At 45.6% G+C, this 21925-nt stretch overlaps 1 protein-coding gene across 21 annotated transcripts in view; it reads right to left on the bottom strand.

Annotated features, from left to right (window-relative positions):
- The window catches only part of BIN1 (bridging integrator 1), a 95429-nt gene that overhangs the window by 29448 nt on the left and 44056 nt on the right, over window positions 1-21925 (bottom strand). For 12 of the 21 annotated variants that reach the window (XM_032113843.1, XM_032113836.1, XM_032113839.1 and 9 more), the window contains exons 3-10: window positions 20831-20885; window positions 20296-20390; window positions 18371-18466; window positions 13407-13514; window positions 10626-10718; window positions 5362-5447; window positions 3931-4006; window positions 1745-1827 (exon numbers count right to left, since the gene is read on the bottom strand). In XM_032113843.1, coding sequence (XP_031969734.1) covers window positions 1745-1827; window positions 3931-4006; window positions 5362-5447; window positions 10626-10718; window positions 13407-13514; window positions 18371-18466; window positions 20296-20390; window positions 20831-20885 — 692 coding nt within the window. The remainder of the gene's footprint in view (window positions 1-1744; window positions 1828-3930; window positions 4007-5361; window positions 5448-10625; window positions 10719-13406; window positions 13515-18370; window positions 18467-20295; window positions 20391-20830; window positions 20886-21925) is intronic. The other 9 variants (XM_032113841.1, XM_032113842.1, XM_032113850.1 and 6 more) reach the window with 2 other exon arrangements.

Genomic DNA, 21925 nt, shown 5'->3' with positions numbered 1-21925 from the left:
GCCTGGCAAACCTTTTCTACATCCTCCTACAACACCCTACTCCACTGTGCTCAGGAGGAAGAGTCACTCTAGGACAGGTCTGGCATCACAGCTGAGATGCAGCAAGAAGGTGATGAAGCAGCAGCACTCAGACTGCTGCCCACACAGGGACCTCTGTGCATACACTCAGTTTTGGGTTTTAGGGTCATGTGGTCTCATAGCCAGCCAAAGGGCACAGAACTGCAGCTGAGACACCCATTACAGCCCCAGAGGAAGCTAGCAGTTTGAAGGGGGACAGGAATTGTAAAGAGGGGGGGCAGGAATTGTAAAGACAGGCAATTTGTTCACTGAAAGCTCTTTAAGGCCAGAAACTTCCTGCCACAACAGCAATGAACACCTCTGGGCCAGGTAGTCACTGCTGCCTACAATCAGTTCCTTGAGGAATAGAGAAAGGAGGAAGAAGGAGCTGGGCAAAGCAATAGCTACAACCTTCCTCTGTCATATTACCTCATCCTCCTCCAAGGACGCTGGAGGATGCTGCTAACAGAGACAACACAGCCCATGGCAGCAAGAAGATGGGCACCACAGCCTCCTCACAAGGTTTCAGTCTGGTTGGGTTGTGATGATCAACAGACACCACACGCTAACTTGGGAAGAAGACATTATTTTCACAAGTAGCATTCCTACAGCAGCACTGTCAGCAATCCAAAATTCAGAGGCCAAATTCAACTCAAATTTCCTCTTTCTTTAGAGCTCGCAAACACCACACTGGAAGAATGCTGGAAGAAGAGACGCAAGTCATCTATGCATGACTGCAACAGGTTAAACTAGGAGGAGAGACGAGGGAGCACAGAGGTCTCAACAGCCAATCTACCCTTTCCAAACCCATGCACTCAGGCCACAGCTTGCCCTTACTTCATGCTGACTTCACCACCTCCCTCCATCAATACACCAGTTGAGGACCTGGGCTGTGCTCCTGCTCACCCAGCACGTGGGATTAGCAGCAGCTGGAAGTCAGAGCCCAACACTATTTCATCACTCATGCACTTGGATGGGACCCAGTCAACCTAATCCAAAGCCTAACCTCTCCCTCCCTTCTCAGTGCTAGGGAATGTGCAGAGTTGCACTTAAACATACAGGACAGGACCCAGCTGAGGGAAGAAAACTGAAGGCCCAGAGGACACTCACTCCTTGCACACAAGTGGATTGAAAGTGCTCTGAGTTTGGGAGGCCTCATATTAGTGAGGCTGCAACTACTTCTGCAACACCCAGGAAGGAGAAACACACTTCAGCTGGATACACAGGATGGGCTAAGGCTTTGGCAAAATGGTGATTCCAAGTTTGGAGGGCCAAAGGGGCTGGGGAAATGGGCTCTTGGTGCTCAAGCTGACAAGCTGCAGGTACATGGTGGGAGCTTTTGAGGGAAAGAACAGGACAGGTGCTGGGCAACTGGACCCAGAAGGAAGGGCAGCTCAGTAGCTGGATTTAGACTTTAAAAAGCAGAGCTGAGAGTCAGGTGCCTAAATATCAGCACCTAGTGAAAGTTTAGGCCTCCAGATGCTATCCTAGAAAGGTAAGAGGGTATTGCATTGTGTCACCCAGCCCCAAGTGCAATCTTGGGCATGGCTCTAGGAAGTCTCAGGAGGGCACTGGCAGGTGGGCAAATCACTCGCAACTGACAACTTGGAGGTTTCAATACCCCTGGGCAGAGACATCCCTGTCCCACCTCCCTGCTGAGGGAAAGACACTACCCACAGTTACTGACCTGGGCTGTGCTTTAACAGGGAAGGCATTGCCTGAGTACTGCTTGTCTAGACCCAGCAGGACATCATGAAGATTTTGGTTCAACTGCAAAATACAAAAAACAAAAGACAGAAAAAGAATGAGAAAATAGCTTGGATGCCAGAAGAGAGTCTGGGCTGCACAGACTGACCAAACACAGGCTTGTGGCTGGACACACACACTTCCTCAGCTTTTTCAAGAGAGGACAACCCTAAATCCATTTCCACCTCTCTGTGGGGTACGCAGTGCTACAACACTTGAGCTGTCAAAGAGCTGCTGGCATCTCTGGGAATGAATGCTCTGTCTTCCTTACAGATCACCCTCTTTGCTTCTCTATCACCCAGGCCCACCACTGTGCTGCCAGGTACCACTGCAGAAGCAGGATGACTGTTTACCTAAGATCTGTGTGCTACAGCTGGAGCTTCACTCTGGATTTGCAGCCAAAAGCTGTTCCTCAGGCCTGCTTACCAAAGCTTGGGATATGGCCATTTCAACCATGGAGCCAAAGGCAGCTGGGCTTCAGGGGAACAAGCCTTAACTTCACCAGCTGCCTGGGCCACCTAGGCTTGGGCAAAACCTGGAGATCTTTGCAGAAATGCAATATTAGGGGTTAAACACTCTGGCACCAAAGGTTGCAATAGTCATAGACACTCCTTTTCTGAAACAGCCAATCCATAAACAAGACAAGACACCGGATTTATCATTGGTAGGAGGAGGGATCCCATGCAATCAATGCTGGAGGCATTGTGCAGGCAACACCAGCAATTAATTGGATGCTGTAGCAGTAATAAGAAACAGATGGTTCTTATGGAACAAAGCAAAAGCCCTGCCCTCATACAAAATTCCTCAAGAAAGAAAAAATCCAGACAAGAAAAATCATACAAGAAGAGAATTCCTGTATAACAAGCTTTTTTCCCATGTTTTGTTGAATGTATGTTAACAGCAACGAACTAATAATTATAACAATCCTCCCTATTCTTAACACTTAGCTCATCCCTCAGTGGAGAAGAGCAGGCTATTAACTGGAAAAGACCCCATAAAATGTCAGCAGAGCTCAAAATTGATGTGTTACACCAAGGCAGAGGGCCCCTGACTGCTGGGAATTGAAGGACTATAATGTTTCCTGTTGCTTAGTGGCTGTTTTGTTGTCAGGATGACTTTAGGGAGCAGAGGGAATATAAGGGTTTCCCAACTGGGCTCTCAGTCCTTCCTCAAGATTAGTGCAACATTTACATTTTCAAGTCTTGGAAGCAGCATAAAGACCTAAGGAATTCAGGATTTCTCTAGCTCTTAACTGAAAGAACAAGAACGTATTTATAAATGACAGTGCCAATAGGGGACTTTCCCACCTGGTCCTGAGGTCTCCTCTGGGTGCCACACAGCACCAGGATCTGGCTTGCCAACACTGCTTACTGTTGTGATTGCCAACTCAAGGCACACTGGTAGCCCATATAAGGCCCATGCTACGTACTTAAATGCCTTCTTTTGGGTCACAGGGCAGGAAAGAAGCCAAAGCAGAGAGGTACTGTGGAGGAGAGCCTTTTTGAGGGACTGGAGTGAGGCAGATCTCAGTCTTCAGCTTAATTGCAGACTCTCTGCTGTTTTTAACCCCACACATGTGTACAATGAGGGTACACAGCAACTGGCTGCCAGGCAGCAGAGGAGGAAGAAAACAGATATCATGCTTAGCCTGACCAGGTTATAGGTTACAGATTCATAATATACATGAACTAAAAAAGGCAGCAAGAGAGGGGTCTGAGAGTGGCTTCCCTTTCCTCTGTGGATCTGCAAAAGAGTGCTGTCAAGTGCCATGAACTCCCCACTGCTGCCCATGGCCCTGTGGTCTCTTCTCTGTGCTCCATCCCTTCACATTTGTATGTCAGACTGCCTTTGTCCCAAGTGGCTCAGAAAAAAACTAAGGGTTTGTATTATTCTCCAACATAGGGTGATTTTCTCCAGCTGTTTTTTAGCCTGAGGTTTTTGGAGTTTTTTGTTTGTTTGTTGGGAGTTTTTTGTTGTTGTCTTTGGTTTTGTTTTATTCTGGGTTTTCTGTTTGGTTTTATTTCTTTGTTTTGTTTGGGGTTTGTTTGTTTGTTTGAGTTTGGGTTTTGTTTTTCTTTCATTAACAGTGAAGAGACAGTAAGTATGATAAGCTGTTAGTTGCCTTACCTTGCTCATTTCTTTATGGAAGTTCTCTTCTAGGCCAGCTATACTCTGGAATGTGTTGACATAGAAACCAACACGACTGCCAAATGAAAAACAAGAGACAGAAGAATTTAATGGACACAATGCTCTCTCAAAACCTTTCAATCCTGCCCTTTCTGCTACCTCCCACCCACCACTCCCATTTGAACTTAACTCTCTCAGGTATGGTACATGTGAGAAGAGACAGTGGCAGGGAAATGTGGCTGGAATGATGGAGCAAAGGCCAGGCACAGGGCAAATGTGTCCAGGGGGAAGAGGAGACCAAGTAGGACAGGATCTGAATTTATGCTGGCTAAAGGGAGAGTGAGGTATAGGGTGGGGAGGAAAGAGAAAGGAAAAATACAAAAGAACACAAAAAAAAAAAAGAGCACAAGCAGTAGAAAGATGGAAAGAAAAAAAGGATAAAGGCTTTGATGCAAACAGTGCTGGCAGAGCTGGGGGAATTAGAAGGGGGACAGATAGTAATTCATCCAGAAGTCCCAGCACCAGGGGGAGCAAAAAAGCATGAACTTTTGCTTCAGGGGCAGAGAGAGTAAGAAAGCAAAGGATAGCTCAGAGAGCAACAGGGAAGCAGAAAGATCAGCTGGATAGCAGGAGCCTGTGAAAAACCTGTGGCACCTTAAAATCCCAGCAGCTGCCTGTCACCAGCCTGCCAGCTGCCAACAGAGTCCTCTACCAGCACCCAGCTGAAGGAGCAACAGCAGGAGGGAGAAGCTGTCCAAGGCCAGCAGCATCATGGCTCTGCACAGGGAACCACCCAGATGCCTGTATCCCTCCCAGCTCCTTCTCCAGCCAGGCCTGCAGGCTGAGCAAGGAGTCCTGACTCGGGCTGGGTAGAATGGGGAGTGAAGGCAGATGTCAGCACTTTGCTTTCTCACCCTGCTGCTGCCCACTTTCTCAATCATCCCAGACCAGCACTGTCAACCTGGACATGACCACTGCATTGAAAAATAAGAAACTGGGACACTCCTACGAAGATTTTGCCAGTTTTCCACTGTGTCCTCCCCATAAATCAGCTTCTGCTGCCCTACAGTTCATCCCTCAAGCTAAAGTTGGTCTTTGTTTCACTTCCCTTTTCATCACCACAGTCACTGGTATGGCAAACCATGGTCTCTCAAGTCTTTCAAGAAAGTTGAGCAGACCTGGTAGGGCAAAGGAATTAAGCAGGCAAAGCAGAGAAATACAGTTTCTCTTTGTGGTAAAAATCATGTTTTTCAGGAAAATCATGAAGTAAAGCACAGAGTGAACCTGTGGCTGGGGGGAATCCTAGGACAGATGGAGATGACCCAGAAAAAAGAGAGCTGACACCCAGTCCAGGCTAAGAAGAACAGTGATACAAGAGCTTGGATATTCACTTCCTTCCAACCAGCCCTTGGGAAAACTTCCAGCACTCACCTATTCCATAGTGAAGGTAGTTCCTCCTGCAGATCAACGTTCATCTCTTCAAACACCTTCTGAGCCTTTACTAACTCTTCTTCAGCCTTAGTAACAGAGAAGGGAGATTGTCAGCTCCAGCACAGACAAGTACCCTGCAGGACTGGGACAACTGTGACTCTTTTGACTTTTTTGGGAGACCAGGCAAAATTCTGGCATGAGGTAACCAGCACCCCAAATGAGTCTCCCAGGAACCAGGGTTGCACCACAGGTGACCCTTCAGCTTGAATGTGTTCCTCTCAGGTTCTCTCAATGGATTTCCCCATTTGCACACTCAGCAAGTAATTCAATCAATCACTAATGTGTTTTAAGTTCTTTAAATTTCCCTGACTTCAGAAACTGAATGGAGTTGATCAGGCAGTTCAGCCTCCAGCTTGGATACAGATGAAGGTAATAGGGGCCTCTGTCCCTTGCCAGGTCTCAGAAAGAGTTTAAATCCATCCCAAATGCCATTAGATAAGAACCTCCCCTCGTGGGGACTCTCTCTGCTGAGGTAAGGTCATGCCAAAGCCCCATCTCTTCTGAGGAAGGGAGAAGGGCTGCATCCTTGGCTGATACAGCTCTCCCACAAAGCTGACTGGAGAAGCAAGGAAGGGTATGCAAAGCATGAGTTGTGCCAGCAGGAGGCCAGGCTGCAGGGCTTCAGCAGCACGTCTTGTTTTCAGTGGTCTCACACAAGCACAGTCCCTAACTGGCTGTTGGCCCCAACACCAAAAAGGATCTCTTTCTCCCAGCTGAGAGTTTAAATTTGATCTGTTCATTGGACCTAGACACTGACAGATCCCAACTCTAATGGATGAATTCTGTCAGGTTTCAGTGACAAAAAGGACGATCCTGGTTTCTGTTGCCGACAGCAGACACCAACAACAAGCATATGCCCTTTCCTACATCTGTTCTAGGTGACCTCTTTCTCTTTTCAGTGCCCAGACTTAAAACTGAAAGTTTTCTAAAATTAAGATGTTTCTATTCTGTAATCTATAACAGCACAGCATTCCACCATCCAGTGGGATGTAGAATGGAAAAATCCCTCCATGAGCAACTTGGAAGGTCAGCACAAGTGCCCATATATGTGACAACAGCAGGAATTTCACAACACCACAGGCCTCTGCAGAGAGGCCACAAGCCATGGAAGCTGGATCTCCCTAAAAGCCTGCAGTCAGATTCCTACGCCTTCTAAGAAATCAAGTTTTATCTTCTTTGTGTCAGCTTAATTAAAGAAATCCAGCTTACTGCTCCTTCGTGACAGTTACATACAACGACAGAATTGATGGGAGAAAGGGCTTAAAAATATTTTGCAGTTCAGAATCCTGTTCCTCACAGGAATCACTCTCCACTATATAGTGTAGGATCCTTTCACTCTCCATTTCTCTCCTGACTCAAGAGCAAACCACAGGAGCTCCTGCCTTCCAGCTAGCTTCACCTGTCAAAAGGATGCTCATTGCTGCCAGACACAAGGCTAAGGCTCAGTACTCAAGATCAGAGGAGAAAGTTTCTCCCACAAAAAAACACAACTGGGAAGTATTCAGAAATTAAGCAGACCTTGTGAGGAACAGGCAAGGGGAGAAGGGGTCATGATGCTTCCACCCAGAAACCCCTGTTTCGCTGCTACACTCACTGAAAAACTCAACATTTCAAGAGGGTTTGCACAAAACAAACAAAAAAAAATCTTTTCAACAGAGACACGGTTTATGTTGAATGAGAGACAATGACCACAAAGACTCATTCTGCCTTAAACTACCTTTATGAATGAATGTTTCTAATGCAACCATTTCAAAAAGAGTAAAAAAAACCCAACCAGTCCACCCTTTAGTTTTATCTTATTCTAATTTCCAAACTATACTGGAACCAGAATCAACCCAGGAGATGTGAAAGCTGGGAGACGAGGCACCATTGAAAGCTGTTAGTTTTTCAGACATGGTGAATATCATTAATTAACACTCTTTCCCTCTCTCGTTTACCTGTTTGTAAGGTCAAAGAACCTAGAAAGCAATGTGTGAATATTGTGACATCCCGAGGCAAAGGCAAAATCAGCAAGAGGCAACGTTCACTCTAGAGTAGATGCAGGAATCAGGGATCCATTCAGTGCCTGCAGCTCAGCTGGCGCTCTCAGTCCCAGGTAAAGCATTGAATTAATTCTTCAGTCCTTAGTCAGCCCAGGGATCTTCTCACCAGTGGGATTTATTTTGCTTGGAAGCCAGAACCCTGGCACTTGATAGCCCTGACTGCTTCCAGCTGGAGCCAAAGCCAGACATCAGCCTGGTCAAAACCCCTTCTAGAGAAAAAGCCAGCTCAGGGAGTGAGGCGGGGAAAGGCAGAGACAGGTTCCAGGGCAGAGCCCACTGCCACATCTGTGCACTTTCTGGTTCAGCTGCCATCCTTGCCCCCCTGAGGGGAAACTGAGGCAGAAGGACATAATGCCCATGTCCATGAAATATGATCTCAGAAAATCTTTCTCTCCTCTCCTTGCCTAAAAGGGGGAAGGGGTTTAAGCAGGAGCTGGACAACATAAATGCTTTCCTGACCTTCCACCTAGCCAAGGCTCAGAGTGCCAAGCACAACCAGTTCACTTGTGGTGGGGGGGCAATTTTTCCATACTGTTTCCCCTACTACCACACATCTTAGCCCTCCTGAGTGTCTGATTATGTCCAGCCTGGTGTTTTCAGGCAGTCCGGTGACCATTTCACTTCAAAGACTATGTTGTGAACTGTGGTAATTAGGCACTGCTCAGTAAACAGTTCAGATATCCAAGAGGCAGGGATAAGGAAGAGAGCAGGGAGACTCCCTCCAGGGCCAAGCCCCACCAGTCCCAGCCAGACCTGCCTCTCAGAAGGACTCAACTTGCTGTCTTTCAGACAGAGATATTGTTCTGTTATCACTGCAGCACCAAGGATGTTGCTTTTTAGTCTGTGTTAAACATGTCAGCAGAGCTTAGTCAAAAGGCAAGAATTTGCTGTTCTAAGCCATTTTCCTCTTTATTTCAAAAAGCAGTCACTAACATTTCTAACTGGGAGTGTGCAATAGCAACTCCCACAGGAGTCTTCACAAAAAAACCCCACTGTGTTGTTTTTGTTATTATCTGCTAAAGGCCTAAAGAGCCAGCAGTTTGCACACTGGAGGGAGGGACTTTGCTTTACAGTAGAAACACCAGATCTCACTGACCCCATTTTTGCATGGAGGTTGTAAAATTATCAGGCAAGAAGAGACAGCAACACAGCTGCTGGTAAAAGGAGACTTTTTTTAGGCTTAACATTCTGGAGCTTCTCAATAAATCCAGCGTCATCAGCCCTCCCGGTTTTATCAAGAGGTTAATGAGATTTAGGGCTGTCATTAACACCTTCAGTCTTGCAATCACACAAACGTAGAAACTGAAGCCTTTTTTTGCCTACCTGCTAATGTTTGTGAAGGCAAGCTGGAAAACCTACAGGTTCAGAATACAGCTTATGTTCTTTATTGAGGCATTTTTATTTGTTAGTTTCCAACCAAAAGTAAAATTAAAATAAAGAAAAAAGCAAAGAAAAAAATGCCAAATTCTTATACAAATAGAAACAAAAAATTAGGGTAGGCAATAGCACTACTTAGCTGAGGAATAAAAGGCACTGTTTTGAAAAGATCTGTGGTGACCAAAAATATTAATGCTATGTATTAGGAGATTAACGCCCCTGCACCACAGTGGGTGGAAAGAGTACACAGCCTCTTGAACATACTTTAGGGCAAAGTCACCCAGTACAGTGAAATTATGGAGTGACTCTTGGTAGCCTAAGATCCACAGGCAATGGGATGAGGGCAGCTGTAGGTGCAGCTTCTCTGGGCAATCTGTGCATGCTGCTTTTATACCAGTCACCACAGCCAAGTCTGAGAAGAGGAAAAATGCCCAAGAGCTGATTGATTTATAGATTTGTGACTTCAGAAACTTCCCATACCTGTTTTCTAGCTCTCCAGAAATACCACCAGTCAGACCAGTCAAGAACCACAACCGTCGGTGCAGGTAGTTCCCAGCTGGGCCAGCAGAGGCACAAGAAAAGCCCCCGGCAGCCTGCCATGTGTCCTCCCTTCAATCAAGAATGAATACATATTTCTTCCCTTTGCTCTGCATCTTAAGCAGGGCTGCTAACAGCTGTTCTTTCCCCAGGCTTTACTTATGTGGTAATGAAGTCTTTTTCCTGATCCAGGGTCATAAAGTGACTGTGAAAAACCCAGGGGCTTCATAAAGTGAGAGCGAGTCAGTGTTTCTAAACTGCAATTAATCCAGGACAAGGAATGTGAAGATACAGGAGCATTTGAATGAGAACAGATAAGCTCACCAGGAACTTGTGAGCAGGTAACTGGTGCTCTCCCAGTCTGGGTAAGGATTTATTATCCCTTGGTCATTTTCTTCTCACTGACTGTCTTCTGACAACTCCCTCTTATCCCTTAAGGTGTTCCAACAGAAACATTGATGGAGATTTCATCAGGAAATCACACTTCTGTGCAAGTAGGATTGAAATTTTTATTCCCTGCAGTTCCTCTGAGCTGCTCACGTCCCTCAAAACGCTATAACCTAAGTTCTGCCAGATGACACCACCATGACCTCAGCCTGGAACTGTTTGAATATGTCACACAGGGTGCAAATTGCCTGATCTCGTCTCCTGTGCAGATCAAAATTGTATCTAAAAATGACTCTTTTAAACCACAACAGCCAGGACAGTGCCCATTTGGGAAACTCGGACTTTACCACAGGAGAATGTTGCAACCTAACTCAGCAGTCATAGAAATCGCAATGTCAATTTTTTTCTGACTTTACTCAATGACATGAATCCATAAGCCAATTTTTCAGCATTTCCTTTTTTTTTCTTTTTTCGAAACAGCAACAATAAAAATTGACTGCTTCTCTTAGAGCAAAATGAAAGCAGTAACTGGAGGAACTGTAAATGAAAGCAGTAGTTGGAGGAACTGTACTACATCACCCTGTGTCTAGGAGTTATTCCACAGCCTTTCTTTACCCACATTTCATTTCAGGGGGAGAAAACAATAGTCCAGTATTAACACACCTGACCAGAAATCAATCAGGCAGGCACAGATTCATTCACTGGTCAGCAACTTCCATGTGCCCACTGAGGCTTAGGAGTGTCAAGGACACACTTAGCAGAGAGGACTAGAGTGAACGTTGCCTAGAGATTACTTGCATGGTACAATCTAGAGCCCAAAATAGCGCATGCAGGGTTAGAGCCAGGTAGATCAGCAGTCACCTGATTTCGGAGCAGATTAGTTTGTGCAACGAGGTGAGCTTGTAGCTTCCCTTGACACCACTGAGGCGCAGCTTTCTCAAGCAGCGAAACAGGCTGGGGGAGGGAGCATGTTTGAGTGGGAAAAAAAAGAAAAAAAAAATAAACAGAGAACAAGAGAGACACAAACATATATCTTTTAGGATAAAAAAATTAAAATCACAACAGAGAGTGTATTTAGAGAGTGGGCCAAACCAGTATCACCAAGGCGAGAGAAAAAAACAAACATCCTGGGACTGATCAGTTATGAATCCTTTGAAGCATGCCAAGTTTAGCAGTAATTAATGCTCCCGTGTGGGCTGGATACTGCAGACCAGCCAGGCAGCTGTAAGAGCAACAGATACAGTTGTTAGTGACCTAGCACACAGACAACCCTACTCCAAGGCATGGCTGTGAAGTTGGAGCTCCTTAAAGAGAGGTCAGGATTATTTAACCACCATAATTATTTGCATGCAACAGCTGAAAGTCCACAGTGATTTATTTTAATAGGATGATGTAAGTTTAGCAATAAGTAGCAGGGGTCCTGGGTGGGAAAAGAACATCCATATATCAGAGAAGGAAAAAAAGAGACCATGTAGTGCCAAAAAGTGTTTGCACTGCTGTTGCTGATACTATACCATGAAAGCTTAATCAAGTCAGTTCCCACTTGTATCCTGTGTCAGAAACATAATTTCTCTTTCCTAGGGGTCTGTCATCACATTCCAAAGTAATTCACGCTGGAACAACCCTACTTCAAAGGTCACAGGAGCAAAACTCCAGGCAGAGGAACAGAGATGTGAAGTACCTACAGCAGCTGAGCACCCACTGAGCCCTGGCTGCTGCCCACAGCCCTGCAGAGCTGCATGACTGCAAATGTCAGATCACAGGCTGGGCAGTGAAAACTGCCCACTTGGGAGGAAGACCATACCTACCTAACTCCCTGGGACTTGCTGCTCCCATCTTTGCAGGATCAGGACAGTGCAACGTGTCACAGATTATCCTGAGCTTATAAGCATGAGCTTATGGCCTAAACTACTGAGGATGGAAAGATCTGATCCAGTGCATGTTTTTGCTAATGAGAAAAGTCCAATCAAGTACTAAGAGACCCTTGCACAGGCTAAATCAGGAAGAGAGCACCAACTCCTAACTCTCAATATTTCACTCTTCGAACTGCACTTTTTTGCATACCTGTTGTATCATCTTAGCTGAGCATTTGGGGCAACAGTGAGTGCAGCAGTGATAAAGTCAGCCAACCTCTGCTGCAGAGCACCAGGCACCAGCCTGAGTAGATCAATTCCTACAAAAACCATTTCCATTGCAGCAAAGATTCCACTGGCATACACCAATAAAAATAACATGCCCCAGGGAAATTCTGCTCTTACCCCAAACACAATGAATTACTGCTTTGAATTGAAGGCACAACCAGCTGGGCCTCATGCCTTGCATACAGAATCAAGACTTGCTTTGCCACACAAATGATGCAATGACACTTGGGCCATCAATCTCTCTCCCCTTTGCCTGTCAAGGTTAATCACAGTGCATGCAGTGCAGTCTAGATGACTGATGACTTGCAGCTTAACAATAGAAGTGCTGTGGCCACTAAATGCACATCTCTCACTCCACGCAGGGTGGAGATGCATCTTAATTTCTCCCATGCAGGAAAAACACCAGCATCTCACACATGGCTCGTATTTCCCCCTACCAGAAATAACCCTAAGCAAAGGATGACAACTCTTATAAGCCTGGTTAAAAGATACAGATCCAGGGTCTTTCTTTCCTGTACTGCTTCTACCCTGAAGAGTCACAATTTACCATGGCCCACTCTGAAGAGAATTAAGGATGTCTCCCCAGCCCTGGACTATTCTGTTGTGTCAAGAAGCGTCCTGTGAAGGCAAGCACATGGGTTCAAATACACTTAGGGTACAAGAGGAATCCATAGCTCATTTTAGGGGCAGTATTCAATCCAAGCACCTACTCCAGAACAAAAATAGCACCATTATACTTCTTCAGCTACATTTTAAAAATGTAAACTTTATTTTTAATTAAAATAAATCTCACTAAAAATAAAATCCTTCACTTGAGTGTTGGGCAAGCCCTGGATCAAGCTATTCACAGACAGGAAAGAAACCCGACAAGAGGAAACTCTTATTTTTCTGCTTTCAGCCATATTTATTAACCAGTAGTTGTGGCCAACAGACAACAGAATGCATTCATCAAGTGTGCATAGAGTGCATTTCCATCAATGTACTTGTCACTCACACTCCTAAGAGTCTCTCTCCTAGGATATCAGAGGACTTCACAAACACAACCAACCTCAAGTAACACTCAAATGCTTACCACTTCTCTAGGATGGGGAGACAGAATCCCAGGAAGCAGACAAACTGAACATTTTTCTGGAGCACTGCAAGATTGTGCTTCCCCAAGGGGCATACAGGCTTTTCTGCCAGAGGTTACTGGTCCTGTGCACGTGACTAAACCCACACCCAAGCATTTGGTCACCAAGACATGCAGACTGATGATGGTGGGTCTGAACCAACCCAACAGAGGCCATCCTGCCTTCCAGGAAAGCTAAATAAATGAGAAGGAAATACCTAGCAAAACCTCACCAGTTCACAACACCTCAATGATCTTAAAGGTCCTTTCCAATATGAATGAATTCTATGAAAACACAATGAACAGGTACAGGTGGACTTAAAAGCTGCTCAGCAGGCAAATGCAGACCTCCCAAAAACAAAGGAAGGCTGCATATGCTCCTGTTTGCTTTACCTTTGCGATTTTGGTTTCATCCTTCTTCTTTGCAGTTTGCAGGGCTTCAAAGTGGTGTCTGGCACTGTCATAATCCACAAGCTTCCTTCCTCGCTTCGCGATACGAGACTAAGAAAGATGGAGAAAAGAGTCACTCCAATCTTCCCCAGCAGCCAAAACTGCAAAACCTCCCAGGAAAAAAACCCTCCTTTTCACCCGACTTCCAAAGCACCCCACACTCTGCCCACACAAGGACTCCCCCTGGACCCTCCACACAGAGAGACAGCCCTGGGAGCCACCTGCGATAAGCAGCATTCTAGAGGGAGCTCCTCAGGAGGAGAGAAGACCCATCAAAGGAAGGCAAAGGGATCCAGCCAAGAGGCCCCACCTCTGGGTGACATGAGTGTTCTCAGAACTGTAGCTCCCCTGCTTCTAAGCCCCATGATGTGCCTGCATCCTACAGGCACTGCTTCATCGTTTTCAGGGCTTCCTGAGGGCTGCAGCCAGTGTCTAACTAACCAGCTCACCAGTTTGTGTGGCAGCCTGAGAGATTAAGTTCAACAAAAGAAAGCATTTCTGTTGCCAGCACAGTAAAAGCACTCATCCACATGCTCAGGATATGCCTAGGACAGCATTTTGACCCTGTAACAGGAGCTGCAGACAGCAGCAATTGCAGACACAGGCAAGGGTCTGCTGTCACCAGCATTTCAGCAAGGGAAGTGCAAGGGAAAACCTGCAGCACTGGGTCCCCAATAGGCAACACAGAAGCCATAACAAATACAAGGAGGGAGCTGGCTGTGTACCAGGCTCAGATTCAGGAATGGAGTCCTGACAAAGCCATGGCTGAGAATCCAGGACAGACAGTCAGGCCTGTGGCCTGTTACCCTTCTTGAGCTGAGGAGCCTCAGGCTCTCTCTCTCTCCCAGCAGAGTTGTACTTTATTGAGGCTCTGGCCCACTGGGCTGCCCTGTTTTAGGAATTACCCATCCCCTCTGCCCCCTGCTTCCCACAGTGTCTGTAAACACCCCAGACTATCTGGGTTGGAGCATAGGTCTTCCCAGCCTGACCATAACACTCCCCCCCAGCTCAGAGAGCCTGGACCAGCGTCAGTAATCAGCAGTCCAGAGACAGGCTGGATAAGAGAGTGAAAAGGCATGGCAAGGAGCCAAGAGGATTTCTAATGAACCACAAAACCCAGGGACATAGAAAGTGCAGAATGAGGAATCAGCACTGGGATTTACTTGCAAAAGCAGAATCCCCTCCTCTCCTGTGCTTGGCAGGGAGCTGTGGTTTCTGCTCCCCAGGCTCCTGCAGATAAGCTGCACAACCACACTCAGGGCCGATCTCTCAGCCAGACCAGCTGGGAGCAGCTCGCACATCTCCCACACAGGCTCCTCTGCACTGCTGGTGCAGCTCCGTGAGAGTCACGGCGGATCTGCAGGATCTCAGCCACATGCACACCCTAACTCACTTCTAAATGCTCAGCTCACTCCAAGAGAGGAGTCACGAAGAGGAGGCTCAGCCACCCTACAGCCGAGGTCACTAGAAAACACCTCCCAAACATCACACTGCCAGTCAGGAGACAAGTTATTGGAGCAGGCTTCTAGCAGCACAACAATCTGAGATGCATCTTAATGCATCTTACACCAGAGGAAACACACGGCCCCATCTGGGATTTAAAAGATTCTATTTTCCCCCAGGTCAGACTGGTAGAGGCAGATGGAGTTTTCCCCACCTCTGACATGGCAAACAGCCACTTCCAGGTTTGTCCTGCTACTCCACCATGGAGTTTGATTCAATGCCACCCATCTCTCAAACAAAGCAACTCCTCCATGTTCATGCAGCTGCCAGACTTCTAACGCCCACCCCCATTTTTGTACAGGAGTACATGGAAATGCTGCAAGGTACAGACACACAGGGTGTGAGCCCTCCCGGAGTAACCACTGATCACACCGTTGCCTGTGATGGCACTAATGGGATTTAGCCCAGTCCTGGAAGGCTGCAGGGCTCCCTTGTACAACTCCAGGACAGCTGCAGGTACCCAACACCACCTGAATGTAACAGCTGAACTCCAACAGACTTCATTACTTTGCAACAAATCCATCTTAATTTGAGCCTTCTTAAAAAACAAACAAAACCAAACCAAAGCCAAGCCATCACAAAAAACTTTTCCCCACCACCCCCTCCTTTACTGATACTTGGTTTTACAGCTAGTAGAGCACCAGTTTTAGTACAAGACAAAATTCCCAATTCCACAGCTATTCAGAACTTGGGTTGTAGTTTATCTTCTCTGGGCTCACTGCAGAGACCTGTACTTCTATTGCATGTTCTGCAAAACCAACCAAAAACTCACTCAGAAATATTAAAGATGATGTAAGAAGAGTCCTACTCCAAGAAGCACAGGCACCAACTTGCAAAGAAAGTTTAAAGTACTTTTTGCATTCCCATTTGTCGTTAGAGAAGATGGAGAGGCCTTGTTCAGGGGTGAATATCCAACACTGAATAAATTATTTTCTTTAACACACAAAAATTCCTTTCTAAAGGCATGCTCTGCTTTCACATTCCTGCTGTGGATCCCTCTTCAAAAAATCCAGGGAATTCTTCCAGCCCCTCAAGTGAAGATGGATTCAGAACATGCTAGAATTTAACAAAAAAATAATGCATGCATGATCTAAGTCATCCCACATTTTAATTACTGGGCCTTTAATAGAAAACAGAAAACAGGCCTTTAAACAACTAAATTAAAATCATCTTCTCTCCATAAATCAACTTTTTTTATCACAGTAATGCCAGAATTCCAAGAAAAGCAGAAAATTTTATTTTGTGGAAAACAAAAACCAGAAAACTATTACCACAACAACAAAAAAACAACTCAAATATTCTGTAAATTACGTAAGACTGCTGCTTTTTTTGCCTGCCAATCTCAAGAACTCTAATTCCTTATGTGAGGCCAAACGATAATTCAGTACAGGCGTAGCAATGTTCAACAACTGCATTTCTAGGAGTTTCTACCACTTGACAAAAACATACTCGATTTGAGCACTTCTCACTGCTCTGGGGTAAGGAGGATGATGCATCCAGCTGAATTACCCATAAAAACATACTGACCTTTTTAAGTTCATATCACTGAAAGTCCATTTCAAAGGAATAGTCAACTCTTGTGAAACACATCAATATCTTATTGTAAGAACCAACATAATGCCACTCAGGCTTTCAGGAAGGGAAGCAGAGTAGTGCTCTCTAAAACATTACTTGAATTGCACATGAAATTGCTTTTATGCAATAATACAAAATTCACTTTTTCTAGGGCATCATCTGACGACTGAGAAGAAACATTAGTAATAAATACCTTAGTGACCCATTCAGAAGTCAGCTACCTCTAACAACATTTTAATATTTATTCATCTTTGCATACCTGTTTGTTCCCCATACTTTTCAGACCTATGGGTAAAATTCAGGCTGTTGAGGTCAACTGTGGTGATGCAGTGAAACCATGAGTGTCACAAAATGGTGTAGCAAGAATTTTAGTTTGCAGACATAAGTACAACTTCAGTAAAAAAGTCATAACTTTTTCTTCTAATATAAGCAAACATGATTGTTGAATTTGGAGAGAAAAGGCCAGGTTTTTCAGGTATGTGTGATGGTTTTCACTGCATACCTTTAAATTTGTGCACAAAGGCTTTGTGATATTAATGCCAACAGGGGCCCATTACTCTTTCTCAGCATGATAAATCTTACTGCATTTGAAGGTGCTCAGTACCTAACACTGAGTTTTGGTGGAATTTGGGTGCTCCCACTCTTGCGCTCCTGTTAAAATCCCACTGTAAAACCTCAGCAGGATTCCAGCAGAATTTAAAAATCCTGAAGATACTCAACATGGAAAGAAGTGACACTCTGAGGTGACCCAGTGCACAGCCAAAGGAGCTTGTAAAATGTGATTTGGACCAAAGCAGTGCCAAAGTCTGAGTCTACAGCAAGCCCAAAGTAAGCCCTCCTGCTCAGGAAGAAGTACAGAGGCTGCACTGCTGACTGAGGCACATGGCATCACACCCCAGAGAAATCAGCCCTACAGCCTTCAGTGGGTGGAAAGCCACAGCCCTTCCCCATTTCAGACTTCCAGGGGCAGAAGAGGCTGGAAAAATGAAACAAGAACAGGGAGTCCCAGGAGACAAGGCCATTGCTGTTCGGGGCTCATTTTACAAGCCTGTGACCTGCCCCCATTTGGTACAGCACAATCCTCCTGAAGCAATAAATATTGACAAACGTTTTAAGAGACACGTGGTAGGGAAAGGGTTGTTTTCACTGGGAAGTAGCCAAGCTGATACTTCCCATATGCTGATATCATTACTAGTGCTTCCATATGGTGAAGACATTTCCTGCATAACCTCAAAATGAATGGAGAGGAGATAACAGTGGGGGAAGGGAAGGTCACAGGACATCATTCAAACCCAAGTCTTTGGATACGATCTCTCCCAAAAAGACACCTATCCAGCATTCCCCATTCCCTGAAAAAAGCTGGTTACACACACAGGAGGACTTCAAGGACTTGCAGAAATCTGCCTTCCCCACCAGCCTCTACTTGTAAAGTATATTTGCCACTAACTGCTTCCTCAATGTTTTCTGCTTACGAGGAAATTAAAAGACAAAAGGACCAAAAGGAGAGACTGAGACTTTCTGAGCTACTGCTGACACTGCCCCCCCCGCACTCTGATGCAATAGGGAATTTCAGGGATCCTCCCGTTTTACACTTATATTTTCTCTTCAGCATCTTTCCCCTGGATTCTTCACTCTTGTCTGAAGCCCAAATATAGAACAGAACATTTTCAATTAACCAGAGCTGCAGAGATCTTGGCTGCTCTCAAAGAAGACCTTGGAGCAGCAGAGCACACACATTCTCCTAAAGAAGATGGGGATGTAAGAAATTGATCTTCAGAGCTTTTATCTGCTGTGACTCTCTAGATCAAAAGGTTTAAAGAGAATCTTACTTTAATATCTGGAAATTGGCCAAGGTATGTATCCATGGTCAGAAGTGCTTGATCCACCAGCTTCTGATGGAAATCCGTCCAGAGGAGATCATTGTTCTGAAAAACAAAAGTAATGAGTTAACTATTAAGAACACAGAGCTCCACATTTCTATTTTTCCCTGTGAGTGCTACAGTCAACAATCTCAGGCCTGAGAGCTCTTAAGAAACAGTAATTTCTTTGGAAAATTAATGATCAGAGAAGTCAGTTGAAAACAGAGACCTTGGCAGAAATGAGAAAGCCTGATGCTGCTAATTCAGGTGACCTCTCCAAGGACAAATTGCCTTTGAAGGCCTATCCTTACCCTGCAATGTTAAACTCAAGTCTGTACAATGGAAGATGAATGTCAGGCTGGTTTTACCTCCTCCCAGCAGCCACAAAAAAAGGGACACCTGACATCACAAGGCACCATTTTCTGCTTTTCCTTACAATACAGCTTTCTGAAGGATCATGAACAACAATAGAAAGCAGATACTCTAGCAGTCTGCAGCCCTCATACCACCTGCCCCCACAGCCCAATGGAGGCCACAGCCAAGGCTTGCACCCTGAACTGTGCCCACTTTATCCTGACCTTAGCTCAGGCATGGTAACTTCCTATCAGCCTTGGATTAGGTGAAAATTACCCCTCTCTCCTGTTTTTCCACTTGAACAAAGGGTTTTGGCTACAGCATTCAGGAAAAATTTCCACTTTATGCTTTTATTTGTCAGGAATAACTCTTTTCTCTCACCTGTCTGTTCACAAGCAAAATATAAACAAGGCATTAAAGGGGGAGGTGGAGAGCTGGAAATATGCTTGCAGACCCAAAGGGTAGCTACAGTTAGTTCTCAGGATTCATGTTCCCTTTGACCTCTCTGGCTCAAATCTGCTGAAGGGTCAGTCTCTCAGGAGGCACCACAGTGGCTCAGGAAGAAACAAGGCCAACAAAGACTGTGAAGCCAAACCAGCTGAAATGCAACTCCATTATTTACCACAACAGCACTTCCTAATGCAAAGTTTCCATGTTAATGAAAAAACTGACCTGGAAATGTTCAGGTTTTGTTTGAATTATCTGCTTTGAAGTCATTATTTCCTGGGCAAGATACAGATGTTATTTCAGGTGAGATTTTCTGCAGGGGAAAGAAGGGGAAGGAAAGAAACCTCCTCCTGCTCTCCTGTCTACTCCTTCACCACTTCTCCAATGCCACAGACAGCTGCAGATAAGTCTCATGGCAAATGAATCCAGAGAGCTGAACTGCCACAGCTGCTGCTCAGCAGAACAGCTGAGCAAGAGAGCAAAGGGTGCTGCCTCCAGCTGGACCCACCACAGGCACATGCCAAGGGGGATCTATGCTGCCAAATGACAGGCTGTGTCCTAAGCTCCACAGAAAACACCTGGGCAAGTTGGACAGGCATCACCCGCCAAGGGATGAGAACAACAGCAGTTTGGGGTGACACGTGGCTCAGCCAAACAAGGGAGCAACTGGAACAAGGCAGCTGGTGGTACTGCCACGAGGGGTTGTTGCAGCTACACAATTGGCTGCTCTGACTGCTTTAGCCACAGCTTTATCTGCCACTTTCTCTTACACAGAACATAAGCAGTACACGCAGTTGACCCTACTGAGTTTCTTTTGGCATCCTCCGTCCCTATTTAGCCACTCTGGGGGGAACAAATAGCTTCTGGGAATAAGTGTGTGGTTCTGTGTAATGTACAAGCATCTGGCAACAATGTCCTACAAAAATACAGGCCACATCCTTTCAGCCTTCCCTTCTTCACAGTGCTGAGTTTGTCTCCAATTCTTCTGCGAAGTCATACGCCTGAAGAAATGTGGTGCACAGACATAGCTTCCAAAGCTCATCTCTGCTGACAGAGCAAGTCTGGACATCCCCACATCCTGGACAAGGTCTTACCTCTGCTATTTTATTTGTGTCATCTCTCCCAGGCCAGTCTGGCTCATAAACTTCCTGCAAACATTCTGTCAGCTTCTTGGAGGCCTCATGCATAGCTAGGAAAGAAGACGGAACTGTTCAGAAAAAGAAGAAAATAACGTGTTCCTCGCAGTTTAACCCTTATCCTGAGGAATGGAGGCACAGGAGCATTACAACAGATGCTGAGCTCTTCCTTACTAAATGTCTGACCCTTGATGGCACAGAGATGGAAGGTAATCAGAGGGAGAAAGGAACCTTTGCAAACCCTTTGTGTTTATCCTCCCTAGCAGAACATGTGAAGGTCCATCTGCTAAGTCAGCATGATGTGTTTAGCATTAAAGCACAACCCCATTCTATCCCAGCTGGTCCCGAAGGATTCTGAAAGATTCCTCCCAGACAAAGCTGACCTTTCCTGGAACCCATGCCTGGGGAAACACCAAGAAGGGGAAGGCTGCAGAAACCTCACTGCATAGGTAAGCATTAGAGGGGAACAAACCTCTGCTCGTGCAGACCTTACCTTTTACAGAAGCCAAGTAAGTTCGGAGGTCCTTCTGCAGCCTCGTGCCTTCAGACTGTCAACACAAGGACATCATCAGTTATTCTCTCAGTTAAAGAGAGTGTAAGAAGCACTCAAGCATTTCTAATTAAAGAAAATTGGTCTTGCAGATGGGCTACACACCAGTTCTATGATCACATGAAACTTCAAGCTATCACATTTTTTGCATTTTTTTGCTCTGTGTTCTATGAACTTCTAAGACTTTCGCAGCAAATGTAAACATAATTCCTCTCCTCTTGTACTCTCTTTGGGTGAGTTCCCAATGTTTCCCCAGGTTAGGAGACTTTGTATAACTGGGCAGCTCTTTCTGATCCCTCATTTCCTTTGCTGATGGCAGTAGAAAAAGAACAAATGTGAACTCATCCAGAACTTTCGAGGCATGGAAAACAATTTGGACCATGCTGTTGGAAGCAGATGGATTTCTCACAAAGCTATGCTATCACTGCCACTTCAACAGCTGGGCAGATTTAGCCGCTGCTCAGAGAGCACAGCTGCACTGGGAGCACAAAGGATCTCAGCATGAGCTCAGTTGAGACAAGAGGTGCCTGAGTGGTGGGGAGGGCTGATGGGAAACATCTGCTTTTGAAGTCAGTAGCTCTGAGGCAGCTGTTGGAGATGGCCTGTGAGCTCCCTGTCTCTGGAGTTGGCTTCAGCTGTCAAAATCCAGTATTGCTAGGGTGCCTGCTCAGTGGGGCACAAACTGGGAAGGAGGAGGAATGACAGCAGGCTGTGAGGTGCAGTGGTCACTTTTCTGCATCCTTGTTTTGCAGAAGATATGCAAAGTCTCACCAATACATTATTATCCTACAGCTGTATCATTTTAAAGAATGACTAAATTTGAACTCTCAGATTTGAGATTATCAAAAATTATCAGCAGGGAAGGTCCTCTGCAGAGCTCGCCCACTTGGGCACTGCAATCTCTGGAGCAGTAACATTCAAAATTGTAGCATCTAAAAGCAGAAGCCACCTCTAAAACTGTGTCCATGCTTGCCCAAATCTTGCCACAGCAGCAAATGACACAAGCCAAACTCAGAACTCTTCCAGCCTTAATACCCA

The sequence above is a fragment of the Corvus moneduloides genome, chromosome 7 (genome assembly GCF_009650955.1).
Source record: "Corvus moneduloides isolate bCorMon1 chromosome 7, bCorMon1.pri, whole genome shotgun sequence".
Taxonomy (NCBI): domain Eukaryota; kingdom Metazoa; phylum Chordata; class Aves; order Passeriformes; family Corvidae; genus Corvus; species Corvus moneduloides.
This window is presented reverse-complemented; position numbering and strand designations above follow the sequence as displayed.